The sequence below is a fragment of the Rhineura floridana genome, chromosome 6, assembly GCF_030035675.1.
Source record: "Rhineura floridana isolate rRhiFlo1 chromosome 6, rRhiFlo1.hap2, whole genome shotgun sequence".
NCBI lineage: Eukaryota > Metazoa > Chordata > Lepidosauria > Squamata > Rhineuridae > Rhineura > Rhineura floridana.
Genome location: NC_084485.1, coordinates 15,139,550 through 15,165,943, shown reverse-complemented (window position 1 = coordinate 15,165,943; position 26,394 = coordinate 15,139,550). Strand labels below are relative to the sequence as shown.

Sequence of the window (26,394 nt, the reverse complement as noted above, 5' to 3'; positions counted from 1 at the left end):
GAATCTGTGGAACATCCTGCTACAGTATTCAGAACTAATTATACGGTGTGAAAGACTCCTTTCGCCCCACATTTTGGCTCCTTATCGTTCCCCACCTTCCATATCTTTTTCTCTGAGTGATAGGAACTTACAGTTTACAGGATTGGTTTTATTTTATTTTATTTACAAAGAAACTCTGGAGATCTTTAGGCTGTAACTATTATCCATTAATACTGCTGTGACAGCAGCCAGAATCCCTTCTGAACCAAAGCAAGACACTTTAGTTATTTAGGTGTTATATGCAAAACTGGAATGCTTAAGTATCCACAGGATGTTTGCAAGAGAGGAGGATGAGGGAGAAAACCAAAATTTGGCCACTTCCCCATGACCTCATTGGTGCAATCCCATAGCAGCCCTATCAGGTCTACCAGCCACCAACAACTCCCATCAGCTCTAGCTAGAATGACAAAGGTTAGTTATAATGAGAATTGTAGTCCAAGAATATGTGAAGGGCCACAGGTCCCCATCTCTGTTCTTAAATGGTTTTGAGCTGAGGTACAAACACTATCTTATATAAAAGTTTGTCAGTACCTAAATACATTTAACTTGTTATATATGATCCATATTAACAATGGTGCAATCTTCACAATTAGCTGCTTTAACACATTTGCCTGTTATAAGCTGAAATGACACACTGTGCTTCAGATGTTTTCCAACACTTTTTATTTTATAACAAATTTTGTATCATGGCGCCTCTTCACTTAGAAGTTCCTAGAAAAAGAAAAGAAACACAGTTACAAATGTATACTCTTCTGTCAGTTTAAGGAGCAAATCATCACAAGAAGCAGGCAAACCTAGAATGCACCGCTGCATTACGCCTTAAAAAGAGATGAGATTCCACTGCAAGGAGGAAGGTACCTCCCCCACAGCTTCCTAGTCTTGTGTACACAACTTACTTGGAAACAATACCATCATTCTTTGCAAGGCGCAGAATAGAGTCATCAGATTCCCCCTGAAATACAGATAATAAGTTTCGTTAAATTATCTAAACATTATCTAAAAATGCATGGAATTTCACTCTCAAAAAGCCTTTGAATTTGTTATGTGCAAACAGCTGGTACAGCACAGTGGGGAGGACAGCCTGTCTGAGAGTCCAGAGTCTGTGAGTTCAAATCCCTGCTCGTGTCTCCTGGGTGTCAAGGGCCAGCTAAAGATCACCACCACAGAGAGTGGCTCAGGGGTGACGTGCCCTGCCACCTGTGCAGCCGTGGGCAAGCTGCATAGTCCCAAGGTGCCCAGTTGCCTCCCAGCTGGCAGTTGCGGACAAGGAAGGGGCTGGCTTGTGCAGCTGTGGCAAGCTGAGCAGACCCTAGCCAGCTGGGGAGGACTAGCCTCAGAGAGAGGCAATGGAAAACCCCTCTGAATACTGCTTACCAAGTCAGGATCGACTTGAAGGCAGTCCATTTCCATTTCCATGTTTACAAAAGTATCCTGGTTAACAAAATGTTAATGGCTCTTCACATCAGATTCTTGTGTTGCTTTCTAATGTGGTTTAGTCACCAAGGTTTACCCTAAGATAGCAACGATCAGTTCTCAAGCCCATTGTTCACCTCCTGGTGAATTTATCACACCATAGAGTGATGTGAAAATTGGACCTTCTTACTGATATTGAAATGTTGCTACTGTTTGCGATGATTTCAAATTAAGGTTCATTCTACTTGTTCCAGAATGACTGTCTGTAATATATAGGGATGATTACTTCTTTCAGAACTATTTATGGTTTGTTGTTGTTATTACGTGCCTCCAAGTCGACTACGATGTATGGCGACCCTATGAATCAGTGACCTCCAAAAGCATCTGTCATGAACCACCCTGTTCAGATCTTGTAACTTCAGGGCCTTGGCTTCCTTTATGGAATCAATCCATCTCTTGTTTGGCCTTCCTCTTTTTCTACTCTCTTCTGTTTTTCCTAGCATTATTGTCTTTTCTAGTGAATCATGTCTTCCCATTATGTGTCCAAAGTATGATAACCTCAGTTTCATCATTTTAGCTTCTAGTGATAGTTCTGGTTTAATTTGTTCTAGCACCCAATTATTTGTCTTTTTCGCAGTCCATGGTATCCGCAAAGCTCTCCTCCAACACCACATTTCAAATGAGTTGATTTTTCTCTTATCTGCTTTTTTCACTGTCCAACTTTCACATCCATAGAGATTGGAGATACCATGGTCTGAGTGATCCGGACTTTAGTGTTCAGTGGTACATCTTTGCATTTGAGGACCTTTTCTAGTTCTCTCATAGCAGCCCTCCCCAGTCCTAGCCTTCTTCTGATTTCTTGACTATTGTCTCCATTTTGGTTAATGGCTGTGCCAAGGTATTGATAATCCTTGACAAGTTCAATGTCCTCATTGTCAACTTTAAAGTTACATAAATCCTGTTGTCATTACTTTAGTCTTTTTGACGTTCAGCTGTAGCCCTGCTTTTGTGCTTTTCTCTTTAACTTTCATCAGCATTCGTTTTAAATCATTACTGGTTTCTGCTAGTAGTATGGTATCGTCTGCATATCTTAATTATTGATATTTCTCCCTCCAATTTTCACACCTCCTTCATCTTGATCCAATCCTGCTTTCCATGTGATATGTTCTGTTTATAGATTATATAAATAGGGTGATAAAATACACCCCTATCTCACACCCTTTTCGATTAGGAACCAATCGGTTTCTCCATATTCTGTTCTTACAGTAGCCTCTTGTGCAGAGTATAGGTTGCACATCAGGACAATCAGATCACCCCCATTTCTTTTAAAGCATGCCAGTTTTTCATCATCTACACAGTCAAAGGCTTTGCTGTAATCTATAAAGCACAGGGTGATTTTCTTCTGAAATTCCTTGCTCCGTTCCATTATCCAACGTATGCTTGCGATACGATCTCTGGTGCCTCTTCCCTTTCTAAATCCAGCTTGGACGTCTGGCATTTCTCGCTCCATATATGGTAAGCGCCTTTGTTGTAGAATCTTGAGCATTACTTTATTTATGGTAGATTAAATGACATGAGTGCAATCACAGGGGACTTGCAATAGTGCACGCACACAGCAGAGAACTCTTGAAGGCCACTCTAATTCATCAGCAATCTTTGGAGAAAGTTGAAGAACTTCAGAACAGTCCACAGAGAACGTACCTCGTAATCTCTGCAATGGTATCCAATTCTGTTCATCTTTATTTATATTAATGCAGCAGAAGTTAATAGACAAAGTTGATACCTCTTTCAAATCTGTTTTCCATACATGCCTCGTACAAGGCTCACGAGTTAAAGATGAAAGACTTAAAGTCCAATCATAAAGACATTTACTGATTTCTATGAGTTACTTCCCAGTAAACGTGCCTAGGATTGCAGACCAAGTGAGCTAGCAATGGAAAATCTTCAGGAAGAGGATATGTTTAAATGCTACTAGTTTAGAGTTCCCTCTACATTCATTTCACAACCCAGAGAATGGCAAGAATTTCCTTGTCAAAACAGGATCCTAGTCTCTTAACTTTAAAGGAGTTGCTAGTAAGAAGTTATTTGTCACTTTATATTGCAAACTGGAATTTATATAAATGTAGAAACCCTAACATGTAGCTTGACTGCCTTCCATGACTGCTGAGCACCCAGAAGTGGGAAGGCAACAAATGTTATATCCCTAGAAAAAACGTTTTAAGTAAATACTTACCATCCTACGAATTGCTCCACAAATTGCGTATGTTTTGAATTGGCCATTGACTCTGCCTGTGACTTTATCAACCTAAAATTGGAATTAAGATTGCATTTTCAAAATGTAAACTATTGTGCAATCACACCTGGAAAAACATACACTGCATAGAAGTTATCAGTTATCTTTGGGACGCCTTTACAAATCCAACCAGATAGCTTATTGACAGTAAATCAATAGTTTAACTGCTTGGATGGAAAATGCATTGGCCCAGATTTACAGGAGTACTCAAGTCTACGGCAAAAGTCAGTTGTGTCTCATGTATAGAAAAGGATTTCTTTTTCATTTCTACTAATCCACAAAACATCCAAACAAAAGTAGGAATTTGTTTAAGTACCAAAGGGAAGCAGCAGAACAGACTATATTAACCATAAGAATAAAAACAAAAAGCATGCAGGAAAATTAAAGTCAGCCCTGTCTCGATTACAAAGGGATTGGTTTCCCTTCCTTAATAATAAAATTATAATAATAATAATAATGTAATTTATGTGTCGCCTATCTGGCCAACGGCCACTCTAGGCGACGTACAAATCAGTTGCAGTAAATGCAGCACAATAAAATACACATAAAATACAATATAACAAGGAAACTATAAATAGGAATGATAACAGTTCAGAGTAATAGGCAGTTAGTCCTGAAAATTAACCCTCCCCGGAAGTGCCGAAGGCCTGTCTGAAAAGCCAGGTCTTCAAGGCTTTGCGGAATACATTCAGGGAAGGGGCATGCTGAAGATCGTACGGGAGGGAGTTCCAGAGAGTGGGGGCCGCCACTGAAAATGCCCTCTCTCTAGTCCCCACCAACCTAGCTGTTTTCGTTGGTGGGACTGAGAGAAGGCCCTGAGTGGCTGATCTAGTCGGGCGGCATAATTGGTGACGCTGGAGGCGCTCCATCAGGTAAACTGGTCCGAAACCGTGTAGGGATTTAAAGGTTAGTACCAACACCTTGAATTGAGCCCGGAAAATAACTGGAAGCCAGTGTAGATCGAATAACACTGGAGTGATGTGTTCCCGGCGGCGACAATTTGTAAGCAGTCGAGCCGCAGCATTTTGTATAAGTTGTAATTTCCGGACCGTTTTCAAGGGTAACCCCACGTAGAGCGCATTGCAGTAGTCTAAACGAGAGGTGACCAGGGCATGTACTACCAGTGGGAGCTGATGAACAGGGAGGTAGGGTTGCAGCCTACGAATGAGGTGTAATTGATACCAGGCTGCCCGGCTCACTGCCGAAATCTGAGCCTCCATGGACAGCCTTTGCTTTCATTACATTCAGTCCCCCTTGTTCCCTGCCATGTGCTTGCTTTGAACCCTGGATGCTGTTGGGCCAACAGCGCTTGCTGCAGCAATTAAGTCCCTGTACTTGATTTTTCCTTAGAGCAGGAAGCCTAGCACAGGGAATCAATCTGCATCCCCACATGCTCTGGACCCAGGAGTCCAAGAGAAGCAACAGCGATTACTGTCATGCTGCTGCTGTAAGTAGCAATACTCAGGGCTCTACAGGTTTTGCCTTAAAAGGCCAGTGACCTGAAAGGTAGAAAGGAGTTAGAGACAACTGCACACTATGCAAGGCACAGCATACTGTAACCAGCAATAGTTCTCCTTGTGACTGCAGTCAACTTGGTGCTACCTTGTGTTAGATCACTGCTTAGCCAACGATTTATACTTTGGCTTCTCCCTATTGTATCCACAGGGAGTGCATTCTGTGAATCAGTCTTCCCAACAGTTGGGTCCCCAGATGCTGTTGGACTGCACTTCCCATCATTCCTGACCATTGGTCATGTTGGCTGGGGCCAATGGGAGCTGTAGTCCAACATCACCTGGGGACCCAAAGGCTGGGAAAGGTTGCTGTATATGAAGTCGCCACAGCACTGTACAGTCTGCCATTTGGGTGTAACTGCTGGTCAACTCAGGCAAGTAGCAAATTACACGTCTCATTAAAATGAGATTCAGTACTCAAAACACTTTTCTGGTAATATTTACTCCTTCGAGGAGGAAGGGTGAGTTATACATTTAATAAATACTAAACAATAATAAACTAAAATATTATAATTTATTATATTTTACTCACCTCAGAAATATTTATTTGGATGGAAGCATGGTCTTTAGCACCAATTATCCGGTTACTAGCAGAGCTGAAGGGAAGAAGAGAACCGCAAGGATATATAAAACAAAGCACAGAGCAAAATAAAGGTCTCTTGCACAGAAGATGACCACCACTGTCTTATAGCTCCACCCACACATGACATGCCTGGGAAACCTCCCTGCACTCTTGGGAGACGTGGAACTAAAGCTTTAGGCATAACTCTTTCCAGACACCTCAGTTTCTGTATCTTAAATGCTGCTTGTAACTACATTACCTTTTCTATCTATACACCCATCCTGTTTTCTGCTGTAGCTGTCAGATGGCTTAATTTAACAAAAACAAAACAACCCAATGCTAATCTAGCAACTCATAGAAATCTAATGCCCAATTATAAAATTACATCATATTTTGAATATTGTAAAGCTACTTTCCAAAGAAAGGAACCAATTAACTGCATTGCTACTTCTAATGAGGGGGAGAAATGAGAATTTCACCACACTGTTTGCTGTTGGCTTTTGTAGACTGTGGACATTAAATGGTTTCAGTATCTGACATGGGCTAGAAGAAACTCAATCACCTGTTTCTGTAGAAATTTGACCTTGGTGTCACCTAATTTTGAAGCTGTTTTTTGAACAGTCTGTGCAGGATTAACACCTGATGTGGCCTCCTAAATTCTGGAACTGTCTCCACCAATGCATGGAACTTAACTTACAACAGTTAAGTCCTAGTTTGGCATTATAACAATGAACCGCAGTGAGTCTTGGGCTCATGCACTCCTTCCTGCTGCATGGATGCAAGACGTTTGGAAGCTTTAGCTTCTGTTTTAAATTAACTGCAGCTTGCTATGTTATCCAAATTTGGACAAGCTATGGATAGACATCTTCAAGCTACAGTTTCTCAAGTTAGCTTGCTTCAAACATCCATACTTAAGATTAACTAGTTTGTCTGGGGTTGGAAGCTTCTGCTCTCCTCCTCTGGTCATGCCAATGGGAAGTGAGGTGGAGAGCACTGGAGCCTGAGGCTTGTGCTCATAATGGCGAATCATGCTTTAGCATTATGTCCTAGTGCACCCATGGTGTTCTTCAAACTACTCAAAACAGGCTGGCAATTTCCATGGAGAAATTAATACTCACCATTTACGAGGAACGTACAGATCCACAAATTCCCCAGCATCGTTCTGCATCGTGTTTTTCTAGGATCTTGCCACAAATGCCGTGCAACAGGAAATTCCTGCCAAGATATGTTAAGGGATCAGTGCCTAGCAGATGCTGAATTGAATGCAAAGTACGTTAAGTATCCCATCCCCAGCAGTCTCTGAGAGCTATCAGCCTCCTTATGGAAATCTTCCAGCTTCATCCCATATTGTTATGTGCATATTTAAAATGACATCTTAGATATTAATTTAACCAAGCAGGAAGATTGATCTTCAAGCATTTATATTTGTATAAAGCAACAGTTATAAGCAAAAATACTTCACAATAGTGAGATTAAGCGATAACAAAATCTTTCAACTTCTAAAGTTGTCTGATATCCATATGACATTCCTGAGGCTGTAATGATTGATGTCCTAATGTTATAATTTTAATTAGAGTTTTTTCAGCAGCAATTCTATTAAATCTGATAATTTAGTCTACTTTCCAACCAGTCTGGAAAATGCACAGATCTGACACAAATCCAAGCAGCAGATAGAAGGTACAATGATAATTTTTACAACTCTTTTAATCTTCAATGTTTATTTATTTTGAAGATTAAAAGATTTATTTGCCAACCTGGGCTCCTGCTTGGGAGGAAGGGCGGGATATAAATCAAATAATAAATAAATAATAAAATATATAAACAATAATTGTGCCCTTCACCTCCTGTTCGGGATTCTATCAGATCTGTGCATTTTTCCAGGTTAGCTGGGATGTAGAAGTGAACATTTCCAGGTCTACAGTCTGCCTCCAGTCAATTACAAAAAATGTTTGGTAAAAGGTGCAACATTGGAAGTACTTGTAATACAACATATGGCAAGAGACAAGAAATTTGTAGCTGCCTATTAGCGGAACTCAAATGCACATATTTTACACAAAGCAGTTCACACCCTCTCAGACTTTGTTAAACTATTATTATAATTAAATTATATACGGTAAATGATACTATATAAAATTTCTTAAAGTGTTTTCAACTCTCTGCCAGGTTTACCAGATAGAGAATCATAGCACAAAATTCATTGTAGCCAAGACTATTTTTAAGGAAGCATCATCAAATACATTTTACAGTATCACATTTTTATATGCAAGAGGTAGAATACCAAGGATCTTCCAGCAATCTTAGCCTCCACATCTCTGAGGACTATAAGGGCTTATCAATGGTTCCTTCTCAAAGTGTGGGGAGAGAATGAGTAGGGAACTGCAGGGCTCAGTCCTGGGCCAAATGGTCCTCAACATATTTATTAATGACTTGGATGAGAAGGTGTGGGGAATGCTTATCAAATTTGCAGATGATACAAAATTAGGAGGGATACCTAATACGCTGGAGGACAGAAACAAAATTCACTGATATTGATAGGCTGGCTGGAGCATTGGGGTGAAAACAACAGAATGAAATTTAACAGAAAAAGAAACCAACTACACGGTTATAAGATGGGGGATGCTTGGCTCAGCAATATTATATGAGAAGGATCTTGGAATTGTTGTTGATCAAAAGCTGAGTATGAGCCAATAGTGCAACGTGGTTGCAAAAAAGGCAAATGCTATTTTAGGCTGCATTACCAGAAGCATAGATTCCAAACTGCCTGGAGTACTAGTTCCCCTCCACCTCATCTTGAGTACTGTGTGCAATTCTGGATGCTGCACTTTAAGGAGGATGCAAACAAACTGGAACAGGTTCGGAGGAGTGCAACAAGGATGATCAGGGGACTGGAAACAAAGCCCTATGAGGACAGACTGAAAGAACTGGGCATGTTTAACCTTAAGAAGGGAAGACTGAGGGGAGATATGATAGTGCTCTTCAAGTGCTTGAAAGGTTGTGACGCACAGGAGGGCCAGGATCTCTTCTTGATCATCCCAGAGTGCAGGGCCCAGAATAATGGGCTCAAGTTACAAGGCGGCAGATTTTGACTGAACATCAGGAAAAATGTCCTAACAGTACAGTACAACAATGGAACAAATTACCTAGAGAGGTGGTGGGCTGTCCAACACTGGAAGCATTCAGGAGGCAGCTGTACAGTATGCTTTAAGTTGTATTCCTGCACTGAGCAGCAGGTTGGACTTGATGGTCTTATAGGCCCCCTCCAACTCTACCATTCTATGACTCTTGATGGTACATGACTGCACAGAACATTTTGTGTAAGGGAAGAAGCTACACTATGTGCAGAATTTAGTGCATATATAATAATCTTGAAGAATGGACTGGCAAGTAAAAGCTAGAGTCCTTGAACTATAAAAAAGGGAGGAAAAACGCTATATGGGGTGTTTTTATTGAACAGACTTGAATAAATCCATACAAGCTTTTGAATTCTGTCATGTTCCAATGAACCACTGAGTGGGTTTCAACAGCGTAACCTTTTATTTTTAGAATTTGTTTGTAGGCTGCCCTCAACTATTCAGAGACAAGATAAAACACCTGCTCACCACCTTTACAGCCAGAGAATTGTATCTAACATTAATCAAGAATTGACCCTTAGAAATTAATGGGCATAACTAAGTTAGGTTCATCAATTTCAACGGGTCTACTCTGAGTTAAACTTAGTTAGATATAAACCAGAGTACTCAAGGTGACATACACAATATGTAAGTGGGCAGTCCATGAATAATAAAATGCACATCCACTCCATACTGTACAACAGCCCAGACCAAAGTTTCTTGTGGTTTGGTGTCCATGAGGTTTGTTCAAGTGGTCTGTGGATTTGTGGTTGAAGATGGGAGATGACCCATCCATCCCATTACGTATTTGTATTGATTTTAAATGTATTTTAATTGCTTCTTTGTTTCTTATATTGGATTTTATTGTATTACTATTTGAGTTCCATTAAATACAATAAAACACAACATAAAAGAGATAAAAGCAGCAATAAAAATACAATTAAAAATCATACAGCACCTAGTACAGAACATCCCAATTGCTACAACAGGCAGAAAAATCATTAAGTGGTCCGCCAAGACTCTCAGCAATTTTCAAGTGGTCTGTGTGGGAAAAAGTTTGGAAACCACTGACCTAGACTCATCTAAACACATCCTCCCCCCTGGATTCCAGTATAATCTCATTCTTCTCAATTTGAGGGCTGGAATGAGGCACCAATCCATTCTTCACACTGAAAAAGTAATCCGTAACCTCCAACAATTCACATATAAGCAGATACATTTCTATATGTATTACACTTCCATTACATAGAAGGTCAATGCATGAGGAGCCCATCCATACGGCAAAACGAGAAGCTACCTTATACAGTACTAATTCTGGAACAGGGTGTTCGCAAATTGACCATGACAGGCTTTTAGGCGGCAATCCTATACGTCTACTCAGAAGTAAGCTCCATTGGGTTCAATAGGACTTACTCCGAAGTAAGTTTGTGTTGGATAGCAACCTTAATTGCTCTTTAAACAAAAATGCTCCATTTCAAAATGGACCAGGCTGTGCTCCTTAGGGGAGAGCTACAATTCTCCAACCACTCCCTTACTTTCTGGATAGGTAATGTTATGAGGGTGAAGTTAGAAAGGGGTGAAGAAAAGCACTGTACATGTATGCTGAGAAATATTTTTTAAAATACTCTCCCCTCTGCCCCCCCCCGGACAAAAGGGTGCCCAAACACGAGGAAACAGGCGCTGCCCGGTGGAGAGCTGGAGCGTGTGGCGGAATTAGCTTAACCAACTACGCCGCCACCCGAATTTCAATCAGCCTCACGGTGGGGGACAAGGGGTAAGAGACGCCACCGCAACCCAGAGCAGGCCTCGCCTCACCTCCTCACACGCCGCGAGCCCAGGCCGGAAAGGAAAGGCCACGTCACTCACCAGCGACGAGAAAGCCCGCAGCGGCAACCGAAGGAGGAAGACGAAAGAACAGGGCGCAGACGAGATGAGATATGCGCTGTGACGTCAAACGGAAAGGCTGAAGGTGGGGCGGAGGGTGGGGCGTCGACTTAAAGAAGGCGGGGCGGGAGGAGAGGGGAAAGAGCCCGACTGTTAGCCACGCCTATTTACTATCTCGGCGTCAGAGCGAGACTGGCGGTCTTGCATGTTTCGTTGCTCGGCACAAAAGGCGGGAATTTAGAGAGGCAGCGCACGCTTTGCTGTTGGAGGAGGGAAAAGATAAGCTGAAGGGAAGGAAGGAAGGAGAGTGCAAATTATCTCTGTCAGTGGGCTGTTCATTGTAAATACATCATACCACGCACCAGTGGGAAAACGTTGACACAAGAGTTCAACTGAAAGTGTTCACGTGTGGATGAAGATGCACAAAAGAGCTCATGAAAAAATCAAATCTCTACGACCTACCAGCATATTGTCATTGTTGGGGTTAAATTGAAATCCCCAGTGCTTGTAAAACTATAGTTCACTTGTCCTATCTAAACCAGCTTGGGCTTTATGGGAAATAGAACCAAAGTGGCCTTTATTTGACTTTTGATATAAAATGTCGGTTTATTTCCTGGTGACCTGACCCTTACCTACATTCCAGTGGCTCGCATAATAAAAGCCGGTTTAAGCTGGACACGTCCCTACTATGCATTTCTGTATCACATTTATGCTTATAACCTTGCTTATTGTTACTAATGTGCCTTGCATAGGAATGTCAAACGCTGTTCCAATGTCCCACAAACCTTGACTTGTAAAACTCCTTTGATATGTAAGCAAAGTAATATCATGTCTGTCTCCAGTTTAGGGGGCGCCCGGTTGCAGCTGGGCCTCCCCTCAATAGTTGCCTTTGTCTGCTCCTGCATAGTGCTTATCTCAAGGACATGTGAAATATGCACACATAGAGTCTAAGAGATAGTCTTGATGTTTCCACTTTGTCCTTCCCCCTGTACCCCTTTACCTCCTTACATATGCCCCAAAGCTATGACAGTTAGCAATTGCTTCTTTTGTATTTTATGACGTGAACCCGATATTGTAAACTTCGGGGTAAGCCTATATAAACCCTTGAACACCAATAAACGAGGTTCCCATGCTGGCCTGCTTCGGCTTGTAAGTATTGGGTCCCCTTTGCAAAGGTTTTTGTCTCGTGTTACTTGATCTCTGATAGTGGGTTCATTTGCACTCAACTCTGCACTCTTCCCGGGTGTAATAAGCGAGTTGGGGTTGACAGGGCGACTTGCGTGTTGGGTTTGGACCTAACATCATTCTATGGCCCTATTTACACTATACTGCTTAAAGCGCTCTTGCACAAATTTAAAGTCATGGCTTCCCCCAAAGAATCATGGGAAGTGCAGTTTGTTGAGGGTCCTGAGAGTTGTTAGGAGATCCCCGTTCCCCTCACAGAGCTACAGTTCTCAAGATTTCCCTGCAAAGAGAGATTGTTAAACCACTCAGAGAATTGCTGCTCTGTGAGGGGAATAGGGAGTCTCCTAATAATTCTTATCAAACTACAGCTCCCAGGATTCTTTGGGGGGTCAGACATGACGGTCTAAAATGGTCTAATACTGCTTTAGATGCATAGCCCAGAAGGACCCTTGGCCACTGGCCTCAACTGCCATTACCATGTACTCGTGGCAGAAGGCTGTCATGTGACTACAGCATGACACCTTACAAAAATATAGGAAGAATTTGAAAACCCACACACACCTTCAGTATGTCCAGTTGGGTAATGTGATTTTATGTTGAGGATTCGCACCTCCTCTACCCTCCACCCTCATTACATTATCAGTGGATCAGGGAAATCCACATTAAATGGAGGGGGAGTGCGGACTGCCACTTGTGTGTGGATGATGTGAGAAACATGCATCAATCTACTTTGAATTGCTGTGCGCTCACATACATAGTACGGAACAGCCTTCCCCAACCTGAAGCCCTCAGATATTTGGGGCTACAACTACCAGCTGGCTAGAGCGGATGGGAGTTGTAGCTCAAGCTGCTCTGGAGATTATGGCCTTTTTGACACCACCTTTCCCATTCCTGTCTGAGGGAGAAACCAAGCTGAAAAATTTCCCTCAGGCATAAAGTTCTTTGACTGACAATGAACCTGTCACACTTTTTCTAGTCCAGGGTAGAGATGTAAAACTTCTGGCAATTTTAAAGGCATGGGAAAGAACTGTACACCTCCCCTCCCCATTTGAAAAAACTAACAAATTAATTTTGGGACAACTGAAAAAAATATGCAGATCAAAAGTCACTTTGTTATTTTAGGAACAGAAAATGTGTTATGTATAACTTGGTCTGCCATTCAATTATCATGTTTGGTATATTAAAAGTTGTTTATTTAGAGAATAATTACAAATTACATTTACTCTTTTAAATTTTTGTTACAAATAGAGCTATGAACTGCTGAACTGTAAAGAACGTAGCATCTCTTGTTTGCCAGTACATGAGGAGCAGGCAACAACAATAAAAAGAGGAGAAACTGTCAACGTTACAGTAAAAAAATGTATTATACATTCTGAAAATTATGTCTTCTCCAGTCCTCCACAGTGTCAAGCAGACATAAGCACTCATTTCCATAAAAACAGCTAAGAAAAAGGGGGTGGGGGAATCAAGACTCAGTGAATGCTACATGAAATTTAATCAGTCTCATTTTCTGAGCTGTCACTATCAGTTTCTGCTTCTTCTGATCTGTCCTCATATCTATCATGGACTTCTAGAAACTGGTTTGCCTAGATTGAAACAAGGTTCTATACCCTATCACATTATAGTCCAATTTTTTCCCCAATTTTTCAGAAAAGAAACAAAGAAAAGACTGAGGGGAGACTTGATAGCACTCTTCAAGTACTTGAGAGATTGTCACACAGAGGAGGACCAGGATCTCTTCTTGATCATCCCAGAATGCAGGACACGGAACAACGGGCTCAAGTTACAGGAAGCCAGATTTTGACTGAACATCAGGAAAAACTTCGTAATTGTTAGAGCAGTACAACAGTGGAAGCAATTTCCTAGGGAGGTGGTGGGCTCTCCAGTACTGGAGGCTTTCAAGAGGAAGCTGGACAGCCACCTGTCAAGTACGCTGGATTCATGCATCAAGCAGGGGGTTGGACTCGACGGCCATATAGGCCCCTTCCATCTGTACTATTTTATGATTCTATGAACAGAAGGCTTTTTTGGGGGGGGAAGTGTTTCTGGTTTTTCCCTGGACCTTCACATCTCTAGTCTAGGGGCCCCACAGATGTTGCTAGACTCCATCAACCCCAGCTAGCTTGATCCATGAAAGTTGCACGGAAGTCTGGAGTCGCAGGTTCTCTACCCCTGCTTTCTTCCATTGTTACATGCAAATTAGTAAGAAAAGCCACCAAGAGACCAACTTCTACCATTGTTTTCGTGAAGTCACCACCTTCCCTTTAATCTCTAATTAGGTTTGTCTGACTATGAATATTATCATTATTGGTTCAGGTCAAATGCCCTATTTAGCTCTGAGAAAGTCAGTTCCCTGGCTATGAAGCGATGTGAGGATCATATGACAGTGTAATGAAAATTGTCCCCATCTGCCTAGTGAATTCAATTCATATTAAAGTTTGCACAACAATAGCGTTATCTGAATGCCTCAAACAGTATTCCACCCACAATGAAGGTATGCAAGGGAAGGAAATTAACTACCTACTGAAAATTATTCGGCTTGTGTAATGGTACTCTCAGGCCTACTTCACAGACAACTACAAACAGATTTGCTATTTTATATATATATAATTAGTATGATATGCCCCACACAGTTAGTTGCAATGCACATGGAATCCTATGCAGCTACATAGGGTCAATTATCTTTTTTTTTTCTTTTGGAACAAAAAAATTATGAACATAATCTTGCCTCTTGAATGGAATGGCAACATCTAGCATATAGCATTCTTGGACAGTTACTGGGAGTTATTGGCTCCCTGTCCGAGTAAGGCCCACTAGAGCTGACACTTGTCCTGGAACCTCCATACTGGGTGGCTACACTTTAAATTTGTCAGAGTGCATGAACTAGATGCTTTGTTGGAGGTGTTGTGGCTTGCAGGAATCCATCGCTGGTGAATATTAAACTGAAAGGTTTTTTGTCAATTGATTAAAAATAATGGATGTAGTGCTTCACGGCATAACCCTGGATCCCGACACTATATCCTTAATTTTTCATGTGAACCCCAACATTATTTACTTATTACTCCAGAAAAAAGCAATAGTACAAGAACCCCACTCAGGATTACTACAGGCAAATCCCAGTAATCCACCTTCTACTTGCATGCAAAATTCAGGATTACTGAAAAGGCAAGCACTTCAAGGAAGGCATGTAATAAGGGTTGAATTTTTGATGCTTGAGGAAAGCATACACTGGTTGCCAGTTGTATACCGGGCCCAATTCAAGGTGTTGGTTTTAACCTTTGAAACTCTATACGGTTCCGGCCCAGTTTATCTGAAGGAGCGCCTCCAGTATCACCAAATATGCCGCCAAACAAGATCAGCCTCACAGGACCTTCTCTCGGTCCCACCGACTAAGACAGCTAGGTTGGTGCAGACCAGGGAGAGGGCTTTTTCGATCGTGGCCCCCACCCTCTGGAACTTACTTCCCTTTGATCTTCGGCATGCCCCCTCCCTGTTGACTTTTCGCCAAGCCTTGAAGACCTGGCTCTTCAGGCAGGCCTATGGGATCTCTGGGGTGGGTTAGGTTTTACACTGTATTAATGTAAGATGGTCTTCAGATGAGATGTTATGATATTAATAATGTGATGATTATGTATATGAGCAGATTGTATTTTATATTGTACGTCGCCCAGAGTGTCCGTTCAGTCGGACAGATGGGCGTCTGCTAAATAAAATTTTATTATTATTTTATTATTAAAGCATTAACTACCAGCCTACTAAAGGGCAACATTCACACCATGAATTTTTTCCACTTTAAACAGCCATGGCTTCCTCCAAAGAATCCTGGGAAGGGTAGTTTTGAAGGGTGCTCAGAGTTGTTACAAGACTCCTTTTCTCCTCACAGGGCTACTATTTCCAGAGTGGTTTCTCAGTCTGTCTTCTCAAGGAACTCTGGGAATTGTAGCTCTGAGGGGCATGGAGCGTCTCCTAATCACCGTTAATGTCCTTAAACTACAGTTGGTAGTTTGACTATTTAAAGTGGAATAATAGTGAAATAAATGTATGGTGTGAATGTGGTCAAGATTATACTGAAGCTGGTTGATTCTGCAGCCTTATTTTGATTTGGGCAACTCAGCTCTGGCCACTTTAATATCTAAATATATTGTTGATCAACTGGCATAAAAAAGACAGGCACTGAAAGAGATGCCCTGCTTGTATTTATAATTGGAACAGTCATAACAAGCTATTTGTAGATTTTTTTTCCATTTATGCACTGTGGAAAAAAAGTCAACTTGCCATCCTCTGAGGACAGAAAGATGGAACTAATTCATCATTCATACATACATGAGCTAAGTAGTGGCCTGTTTTCTTCCTGCTCATCAGAATTGAACTTTAGGAATCTGTTTCAAACAGCTGTTGCAAAATCATTGCTGTTATATAGATTAGTTTTACATCTACATCACACTGCTAAAAAAATCAAGTAATAAGGGCAGGATTGAATGGCATTTTGCTTCGGGGAAATAGGTTTGTCTCAAAATCAGTAGAACATTGTCAGTATCATACTTAATTAACTTCTGGGTTTTTTTAGCTAAGTAATGGCACAGATCTTGGCAATGGTGGCACTTACTGACCATTAAAGTGTCACAGAGCACAATGGTATTCTATTCCAGACATACGCAGGGGTAGCCAATGTGAACTACAACTCCCATCACACCCAGTAGAGTGGCCAATAGCCAGGGATGAGGTGGTGTAGTCCAAAACATCTGGAGGGAACGACGGTGGGTAATCTTATGCTACAGTCTAGTTTACGACTAGGGTGTCAACTTCCATCATTGTTAAATCTAGAATAGCGGAAGGTATATTTTATAGTGGTGGATTTTTAAGTGTAAAAATATTTATTTCACAAAATTATGGAAAATGCTTAAAAATACAATTTTGAAAACTTCTATCCTCAAGGTAGGGTATAATTCTAGTTTCACAAAAAAAACCCCACATATTAAAATGGAAGAAAAAAATGTGAATGTTTCCTACAGCCTTATTTTGCTTACTTATTTCAATGTTTTAACCACAAATTATATTAATCAAAATCTTTTCAATCCCTGTAAAAAACTGAGAAGTGTATGGTATTTGACAGCTCTGTCCTCAGTTGGATATTTAGAATTCTGGGGGTTGTATCCAAAGTAGCACTAAGTCATGGTCCTGTCAACACAAGGATCACTGTTAGCACAGTGGGACTCTCTTCCCCCCATAGACCCCCTAAATCTGTTCTAGGTGATCTCCCAACTTTTCAGAGCAGATTTGGGGATGGCATGAGATAAGGAGAGGGGGATGTCCTGCTGTGCTAGTTGTAATCCTTGCAGTGGTGGGACAAGTTACCCAAGGTACTCCACCCCAATGCCACAAATCTGCGCATCTGGTATTTGTTCTAAAATCTAGCCATTTTTTCCAGAAAAGCCTTTGCATGGGGAGGGGGATAGAAGGGAAAAAAAGCATCTAACTTTTTTTTTAAAGGAGTATTTATGACACCAAACTGAAGCATCTTCAGATGTGCTTGGTTATAAAATGGGTATCAAAACATTCAATTACACAGCATCTTATTAACATATTCATTCATTTCATTGGAAGAACAGAATAAGACATTTTACAAAGCAGGAACTTAAAATTTACGATAGCACAAAAATATTATTTACATAAATATACAAACTTCAATCCAGAGTGTTTTCTTGGACTGAAGGTAGACAAGCACCATTATTTACATAAGATTACATAATTTAAACCTCAAGTGTTAAAGAGAATAGTATCTCCCTCTAACAAATGCAATCTGGGATTTTACAGGGGATCTAGGTTTGGTTGTAATAATAATGTTTACCACACAGTGGCAACTTTTGCATAAAAAAGGAATACAATGAGGCTTAGCCGATTGAAAATAGGAACCAAAAATATAAGGTAAGAAAATGCAAATAGTGCCACCCCCCCAATATTCACAACAGTAATCAAGAGCTGAATGTTTCTATACCAGTTAGTCACAGGAATAATATATTCAACATACAAGTCAAATTGCAGAGTTAAAAAGTGGAAACTGCAGAGTTAAAAAATGTCAAATTTGATACTCAATTTCTCATCTTCAGGACTCCTGAAGCAACATTTCTCTTCATTATGTTATGCAGGACCTAGAACATCTTTGAAGAGTTAATACAAAACACACCCTACATATAATAAAAAAAGCTGAAGTCCTTTGCCCTACACGAGGACCAACTCTAGATCTGCAGGAGTCCAAATTCTTGACTGGAGGCTAGATTCTTCATCTTAAAACTCATTTTTACCCTACTATGAAGAATTATAAATCCAATTCACTAACTGAAGATACATCCATTCAATTGCCCTTGTGCATTCAAAACAATGAACATGTTGAGTGAGGTCAAGTCTTAAAAACATTTTAAGTAATCTATTTTTGCTCCATGGTCTGAATATTGTGAAATTTAAAATTTAAAATAATACATTATCCAAAAGACAAAACTGATGTACTTCATATTGAAAATTTACAGCTCCACCAGCTCAAATAGTCCTAAGCAGGAATCAATTCACTCGTCAACCCATCACTCCCATTTTTGCTTGGACAAAGTAATGACTACTTCAGCTGGAAAGTTTTAAGTTGGCAACTATTTCAACTTGAACACAGTGCATGAATACAAGCCAACTGTGTTTATGATACAAGACTGACAGGTAGGTAAAAAAGCAGCCTCTCTTGGTTTTGGGTGAAGGATTGTTTCAACACCTTATGAAACGGTTTCTAAATTTTATCTTGGGAAAAGTTAGGATGTTGTCCTGCATTGTCAAAGTTTACTTGGAAATAAGCATACTACATTTAACATTTTGAACAGCACTAGTTAGTAAGATACATATCTCCCTGTACTACGTTATATAAAAAGGTGCTATAATTATGACTTGACTGGTATTATTATAGCTAGATGTCTAACGTTCAAGCCTTGGTTAGATAGGCATTCTTAACTATGTTTGCTGCAATTTCAGTGACGTCAAATTGACCTTATCTGAACCATTTATCCAAATGGTTTTATATTCATGCATAGGTGCTAGAGACATAGCAACCAAAAAGCCAAGGCCTCCTCATGTAATCGTATCTGGAATAGGGCACTGAACATTGCACTGTCTTTCAAATGTTTCTAGCGCCACTTTGCAATTCTCCTCTCTCCACCTCTCCCATCTATTTAGTGGCTACTCAACTTATACACCCAAGTTAAAATGTATGGCATTCTGGGTACCAGAAGTCATATAGCCACATTTAGTTTACTATTTCTAAGAGTTGATCTACAGGCTGAGATGTAGAATTCTGGACTGTACCACTTCAGACTGCAGCTGTGTGTGGAAAAATTCCCTGCATGTACTAAAATAGTGTATCAGGGAGAATGGGTTACATAAGCCTTTTCACCAGTATGCTGGTTTACTACAAGTTGGGGTTGGATGTGTGCTTGAAAATATAATCCCACTCCTGCATTGGTACAGTCCACAGTTCTGCCACCTCATTCTGCATGATGTATAGAAGTGACCAAAGTCACAGTTAATGAAAACAATCAAATGAGTTATGAACATACCAAGTCACAACACCCAAGAATACTAATTTTGTTCCCTGGCAAGTATCAGATCCACCCACACACACACCTTGACTTGTATCACAATATTGCTTAGAAAAGAAACTCAACAGCCACCAACTTTTCTGCTACAGGCTCAAGAAGTTATACTGCTCATCTTCAACATCTGGATGATTAAGCCAAAAATATCTGGCTAGCAGTGGTAGAAACTGTATCATTTGTTTCACCACCACCATGCTGGACATTAACCTCTATGAGTTTGGCTGTCTGAATGTGCAATGGAAAGTCAGGTTCATGAGGATCATCACAGTGGCAAAAAGCTTGGAAGAACCCATTTTCTTTTTTCTAAAAAAAGGATTATTGAAGTCAGACATGCTTAGTTTCATTGGCTTAATTTAGAAAACGACAGCTGTACTGGCTGAGACGGACGCGTGTCAAGATCACACAAGAAAGACAATACATGAAATACATTGTTTATAAATAAAACAGTTCATCATTCCAGCTTTCAGTGACAAAATAAGATGTCAGCTCTGGGAGCTACAAGACCAAATTACCACCATAAAAATCAAACGGCCTTCAGTCATTGTCTGAAGGACAAGTGAAAATGGGAATTGTTTTGCTATAGCTGCCTTGATCAACAAGTGCAATTTTTGAGAAATGTTTCAATTTAAAAAAGAAAAGTTTTTATTTGTGAACCAAGTAGAATATTGTTTTTAAATATACATCTCTTCTGGAAATAATAGTGCACATAAAATGGAATTGTTTCCCTTATAGCACAAGGTAAACAAAGGCAAAAGGATAAATTGCTATTTAAGTTCAAAAATTGCCAAAAAGCAACAAAAAAGAAAAAAGAAAACAAAAAAGAGAGACCAATTGGTACCAGCCCAGTTCAGTCTTAGGCACATCTTTTTTTCCACACACCTGAACCTGCAAAGTAATACACGTTTCCACAGTTTAAGATGTAAAAATTCTCAATAATACTATTTGAAGCATATGATATTTCGGAATGGAACTGATGCACTTTTAGATTCAAGGAAGAGAGAGAGAAAAAAAAAGAATGATAAAAGTGTAAGGAAATGAAAAAGTAGCAATACTTGGTGGGAAGAACAGATTATTTCCAAGAAAAAAACTGGGAGGAAAAAAGGTAAATAAGGTATGACCAGCAGCATTGGTGGCAACTGGTTGCAAACCTTTTGTGCTTTAGTGTCCAAAGCTCAACACATCACTTCTGAGACTTCTCACACATAGAATCTGTGTTGTTCACACCATCTTGCTAACTCCATAAAATCCCACTACAGTCTTCACATCAGGTATATTCAAAACATTGTTCATTATTGTGGCACAGGAAAGGACCAGAGGCCAACAACAAATTTCAGCATCTGAGTACTGGCATTTTTGCTAAAATGTAGCTTTGGCTAGGATTGCTGTGTAAGACGCCGGAAGTGAGGTAACACTTGGTTGTCAGGAAGGTAAAGGGCTAGTTCCAAAGCCACAAGTACAGTAAATTCAAACCCAATGAGATCTCTTCTGTTGAATCTGAATCTTTCTTCTAGCTTCTGTAAGGACAGAAAACAAAAAGGAAAAGAGAACATGACTAAGTTGCTAAATTGTTTTTTAAAAATGCGTTTTTAAATTTGTATTTTTGTTTTTAATGTTTTAATTGTTGTAAACCACCCAGAGAGCTTTGGCTATGGGGCGGCATACAAATGTAGTTAGTTAGTTAGTAAATAAATAAATAAACAAATAACTCAGAGACATTATCAGGGAAGAATGCAAAAAGACAGTACCTCTAATTAAAAAGAGAGGAAGACCTCAATGAATGACTGAAGAAACTCTTAAAATGGTTAACGAGAGAAGGAAAGCAAGCAAAAGCAAAAGGAGAAAGAAATACGGTCACAACCCTAAATGCAACAATACAGTGACTAGTACGTAGGGACAAAGAGAACTATTACTATAGTTATTGTATAGAAATAGAAGAGGGAAAGGGAAGAAGAGGAGCCCTATTCCGAAAGATTAGAGAAATGAAAGGGACATTTAAACCAAGGGTAGGGATGTTGAATAATCAACAGGGGAACACACTGACTGACCGAGATGAAATAAAAGGAAGATGGAAGCAATACACTGAAGAACTCTATAAAAGGAGATTGCAGAGAAGCTAAATGAATTCTTTGCATCTGTCTTCACAGTGGAAGATATAGGGCAGATCCCTGAACCTGAACTAACATTTGCAGGAAGGGATTCTGAGGAACTAAGACAAATAGTGGTAACGAGAGAGGAAGTTCTAAGCTTAATGGACAATATAAAAACTGACAAATCACCGGGCCCGGATGGCATCCACCCGAGAGTTCTCAAAGAACTCAAAGGTGAAATTGCTGATCTGCTAACTAAAATATGTAACTTGTCCGTCAGGTCCTCCTCCGTGCCTGAGGACTGGAAAGTGGCAAATGTAACGCCAATCTTCAAAAAGGGATCCAGAGGGGATCCCGGAAATTACAGGCCAGTTAGCTTAACTTCTGTCCCTGGAAAACTGGTAGAAAGTATGATTAAAGCTAGATTAACTAAGCACATAGAAGAACAAGCCTTGCTGAAGCAGAGCCAGCATGGCTTCTGCAAAGGAAAGTCCTGTCTCAGTAACCTATTAGAATTCTTTGAGAGTGTCAACAAGCATATAGATAGAGGTGATCCAGTGGACATAGTGTACTTAGACTTTCAAAAAGCGTTTGACAAGGTACCTCACCAAAGGCTTCTGAGGAAGCTTAGCAGTCATGGAATAAGAGGAGAGGTCCTCTTGTGGATAAGGAATTGGTTAAGAAGCAGAAAGCAGAGAGTAGGAATAAACAGACAGTTCTCCCAGTGGAGGGCTGTAGAAAGTGGAGTCCCTCAAGGATCGGTATTGGGACCTGTACTTTTCAACTTGTTCATTAATGACCTAGAATTAGGAGTGAGCAGTGAAGTGGCCAAGTTTGCTGATGACACTAAATTGTTCAGGGTTGTTAAAACAAAAAGGGATTGCGAAGAGCTCCAAAAAGATCTCTCCAAACTGAGTGAATGGGCAGAAAAATGGCAAATGCAATTCAATATAAACAAGTGTAAAATTATGCATATTGGAGCAAAAAATCTTAATTTCACATATACGCTCATGGGGTCTGAACTGGCGGTGACCGACCAGGAGAGAGACCTCGGGGTTGTAGTGGACAGCACGATGAAAATGTCGACCCAGTGTGCGGCAGCTGTGAAAAAGGCAAATTCCATGCTAGCGATAATTAGGAAAGGTATTGAAAATAAAACAGCCGATATCATAATGCCGTTGTATAAATCTATGGTGTGGCCGCATTTGGAATACTGTGTACAGTTCTGGTCGCCTCATCTCAAAAAGGATATTATAGAGTTGGAAAAGGTTCAGAAGAGGGCAACCAGAATGATCAAGGGGATGGAGCGACTCCCTTACGAGGAAAGGTTGCAGCATTTGGGGCTTTTTAGTTTAGAGAAAAGGCGGGTCAGAGGAGACATGATAGAAGTGTATAAAATTATGTATGGCATTGAGAAAGTGGATAGAGAAAAGTTCTTCTCCCTCTCTCATAATACTAGAACTCGTGGACATTCAAAGAAGCTGAATGTTGGAAGATTCAGGACAGACAAAAGGAAGTACTTCTTTACTCAGCGCATAGTTAAACTATGGAATTTGCTCCCACAAGATGCAGTAATGGCCACCAGCTTGGACGGCTTTAAAAGAAGATTAGACAAATTCATGGAGGACAGGGCTATCAATGGCTACTAGCCATGATGGCTGTGCTCTGCCACCCTAGTCAGAGGCAGCATGCTTCTGAAAACCAGTTGCCGGAAGCCTCAGGAGGGGAGAGTGTTCTTGCACTCGGGTCCTGCTTGTGGGCTTCCCCCAGGCACCTGGTTGACCACTGTGAGAACAGGATGCTGGACTAGATGGGCCACTGGCCTGATCCAGCAGGCTCTTCTTATGTTCTTATGTTCTTATTAAGAGATGCCAGGATGACAGATTCATTCATGGAGGAACTGTATGATGAAGAACCAGAAATTTTAGAATGTGAGGTGAAAGCTGCTCTTAAAATTCTTGGAAGAAACAAATCACCAGGAACAGATGGCATACCAATACAAACTTTTAGAAAAGAAAAAAGGCACATTTTCCCTTTGTGTGTGTGGTCAAATACAGTAACCCATCTATAGTTCCTAAGGACACAGCATATTATTTTTTTAGCTCTGCAGCCTTGAGGTTCTTGCCACTCACAGCATTGCTGTCCCTGGGTGAAGTGGGGACTGAAGCAAGCAAGCATGCATCACATAACATGGATTGTTGGCTTCTCTGGAAAAGACCATGTAGGCAAGAATGGGAAAGGTAATGAGCACGTTGCACTCTTGGCAGAAAGGCAACATTTATTTCTTTACTTTATTTCTTTCCCATTTATACAGGGCTGGCCCTGCCATTAAGCAACATGAGGTGACCTCCTCAGGCAGCAGAAGCTGGGAGGCAGTAGTGGCAGCCTCTCAGATCTGTTGCTCCTGGGATCCCTGACCATACCATGTGGCTCGCCCTACACCTCTTAACTATCCTGCTGCCCTTAGGCATGGTGAAGAACTTAAGGAGGTAAGAAGAGCCTGCTGGATCAGGCCATCTAGTCCAGCATCCTGTTCTCACACTGGCCAACTGGCCGCCTATGGGAAGCTTGCAAGCAGGACCTGGGTGCAAGAGCACTCTCCTTTCCTGCTGTTCACAGCAACTGGTATCCAGAAGCATACTGCTTCTGACTGTGGAGGCAGAGCATAGCCATCTTGGCTAGTAGCCACTGATAGCCTTATCCTCCATGTATTTGTCTGATCCTCTTTTAAAGCCATCCAAATTGGTAACCATCACTGCTACCTGTGGGAGTGAATGCTTCTGACAGTGGAGGTAGACAATGTTTTGTTGCTATTTATTTATTTTTTATGTAACAACATTTATATCCTGCCTACTCAGAGCTCGTCCATATGACTTTACACATACCATGGACAGCGAAAAAGACAAATAATTGGGTGTTAGAACAAATTAAACCAGAACTATCACTAGAAGCTAAAATGATGAAACTGAGGTTATTATACTTTGGACACATCATGAGAAGACATGATTCACTAGAAAAGACAATAATGCTGGAGAAAACAGAACAGAGTAGAAAAAGCAAACAGGAGATGGATTGATTCCATAAAGGAAGCCACAGACCTGAACTTACAAGATCTGAACAGGGTGGTTCATGACAGATGCTATTGGAGGTTGCTGATTCATAGGGTTGCCCTAAGTCATAATCGACTTGAAGGCACATAACAACAAAAGTTATAAAAAATAAATTTGAAAAAGACCGAAAACCTTTGTTTTAAAAACAGTCAGAACAATTTACAGTCAAGAGGATAGGCATTTCTAGGGGTCTGGGTGCTCTTGGAAGTTATTCTGGCTATACTTACATCAATAAGGTGTTTGACTTCGTGTTTCCTGAGATCACTACTAATCTTGGCTGCAAGCAGCACGCAAGCACCGGCGCACAGTTTTCGGTTCTGTTTGTTGAGCTTGCCTTGGAGGACAAGCTTTTCAAAGTAAACATAAGCCATGGACACAGTTACCGGCTCCAGGTTGCATTCCATACTCAGGTTCCGCATCTCTCTCTTTAAACTGCCCAGTGGGGGTGGGAGGTAGAGGAGGAAAGGGAGAGAGAGAGAGAGGAAGAAAGCTTATTTTGTTTTATTTAAGAGGAGATTGCCAGAACTCAGGAAACACACTGTTAATTCCTGAATTCTCATTTCTGTTTTTTGTCAGATGGCCTCCGTGCTGTAGAAGCTGGTTGCTGTCAGTATACTTACAAGGAGGAAGAAGAGGACATGTTTTTAAACTTTAAACTTTTACACACATCCATTATGATGGGGACCCAGTAACGTAATAGGAGTTTGGGTGCGAGTGATATGTAAACACATGACTCTGTTCTTTTCAATGGCTGCTCTTACTTTATTTGTCTAATGTCAGGAGAAAGCAGAACTCTAATCTAGGGTAGGGAATGGGGGAGGACATGGGTAAATAGCTAGTGCAGTGAGAGGTTGCTTGGGACTGTGGTGTCTGTTCTTAGAAGAGTGGTTGACCTTTTGGAGTCTTCAGGGGTGGGGAAAGAGCCTGCAGGGCTCTATATGATCAGTGAGAAGGGATGTGGCTAAGCAGCAATCCTCAGGTGCTCAAATGAGCGCAGCCCAAGTGGGAAGAGGAAGGAAACCAAAAAACCCCCCACTTCCTTCCAGCGCAGGGGTGAGAAATCTTTTACAGCCTGCAGGCCACATTCCCTTCTGAGCAAACTTCCGAGGTCCACATGCCAGTGGTGGGTGGGGCTGGAGGCAAAAGTGGATGAAGTAACGAATGTAAATGTTACCTTTGTATAGTAGGCGAGTTTCTATACACACCCTCACACACACCTCTAAAACATTCTCAGTTCAGCCAAGCAAGAGACATTATCAGATGTAGAATCATAGAATAGTAGAGTTGGAATGGGCCTATAAGGCCACCAAGTCCAACCCCCTGCTCAATGCACGAATCTAAATCAAAGCATTCCCGACAGATGGCTGTCCAGCTGCCTCTTGAATGCCTCCAGTGTCAGAGAGCCCACTACCTCTCTAGGTAATTGGTTCCATTGTCGTATAGCTCTAACAGTTAGAAAGTTTTTCCTGATGTCGAGTCGAAATCTGGCTTCCTGCAACTTGAGCCCATTATTCCATGTCCTGCACTCTGGGATGATTGAGAAGAGATCCCGGCCCTCCTCTGTGTGACAAC

The 26,394-nt window shown here is 41.0% G+C and overlaps 2 protein-coding genes across 2 annotated transcripts in view; both read right to left on the bottom strand.

Moving 5' to 3' along the window:
• Window positions 1-685: 685 nt before the first annotated feature.
• Window positions 686-10,851, bottom strand: RPS21 (ribosomal protein S21). The gene is made up of 6 exons (XM_061631075.1): window positions 10,744-10,851; window positions 6,937-7,033; window positions 5,789-5,852; window positions 3,686-3,757; window positions 936-991; window positions 686-750 (listed from the first exon to the last, which is right to left on the bottom strand). The coding sequence occupies exons 2-6, from the start codon at window positions 6,984-6,986 to the stop codon at window positions 741-743; spliced, it is 252 nt and encodes an 83-aa protein (XP_061487059.1). The 5' UTR covers window positions 6,987-7,033; window positions 10,744-10,851; the 3' UTR covers window positions 686-740.
• A 6,142-nt stretch (window positions 10,852-16,993) lies between these two features.
• The window catches only part of CABLES2 (Cdk5 and Abl enzyme substrate 2), a 64,312-nt gene continuing 54,911 nt past the window's right edge, over window positions 16,994-26,394 (bottom strand). The window contains exons 8-9 of the mRNA XM_061631074.1: window positions 25,050-25,254; window positions 16,994-21,139 (exon numbers count right to left, since the gene is read on the bottom strand). Of these exons, the coding sequence (XP_061487058.1) occupies window positions 20,999-21,139; window positions 25,050-25,254 (346 nt within the window). The 3' untranslated portion in view covers window positions 16,994-20,998. The remainder of the gene's footprint in view (window positions 21,140-25,049; window positions 25,255-26,394) is intronic.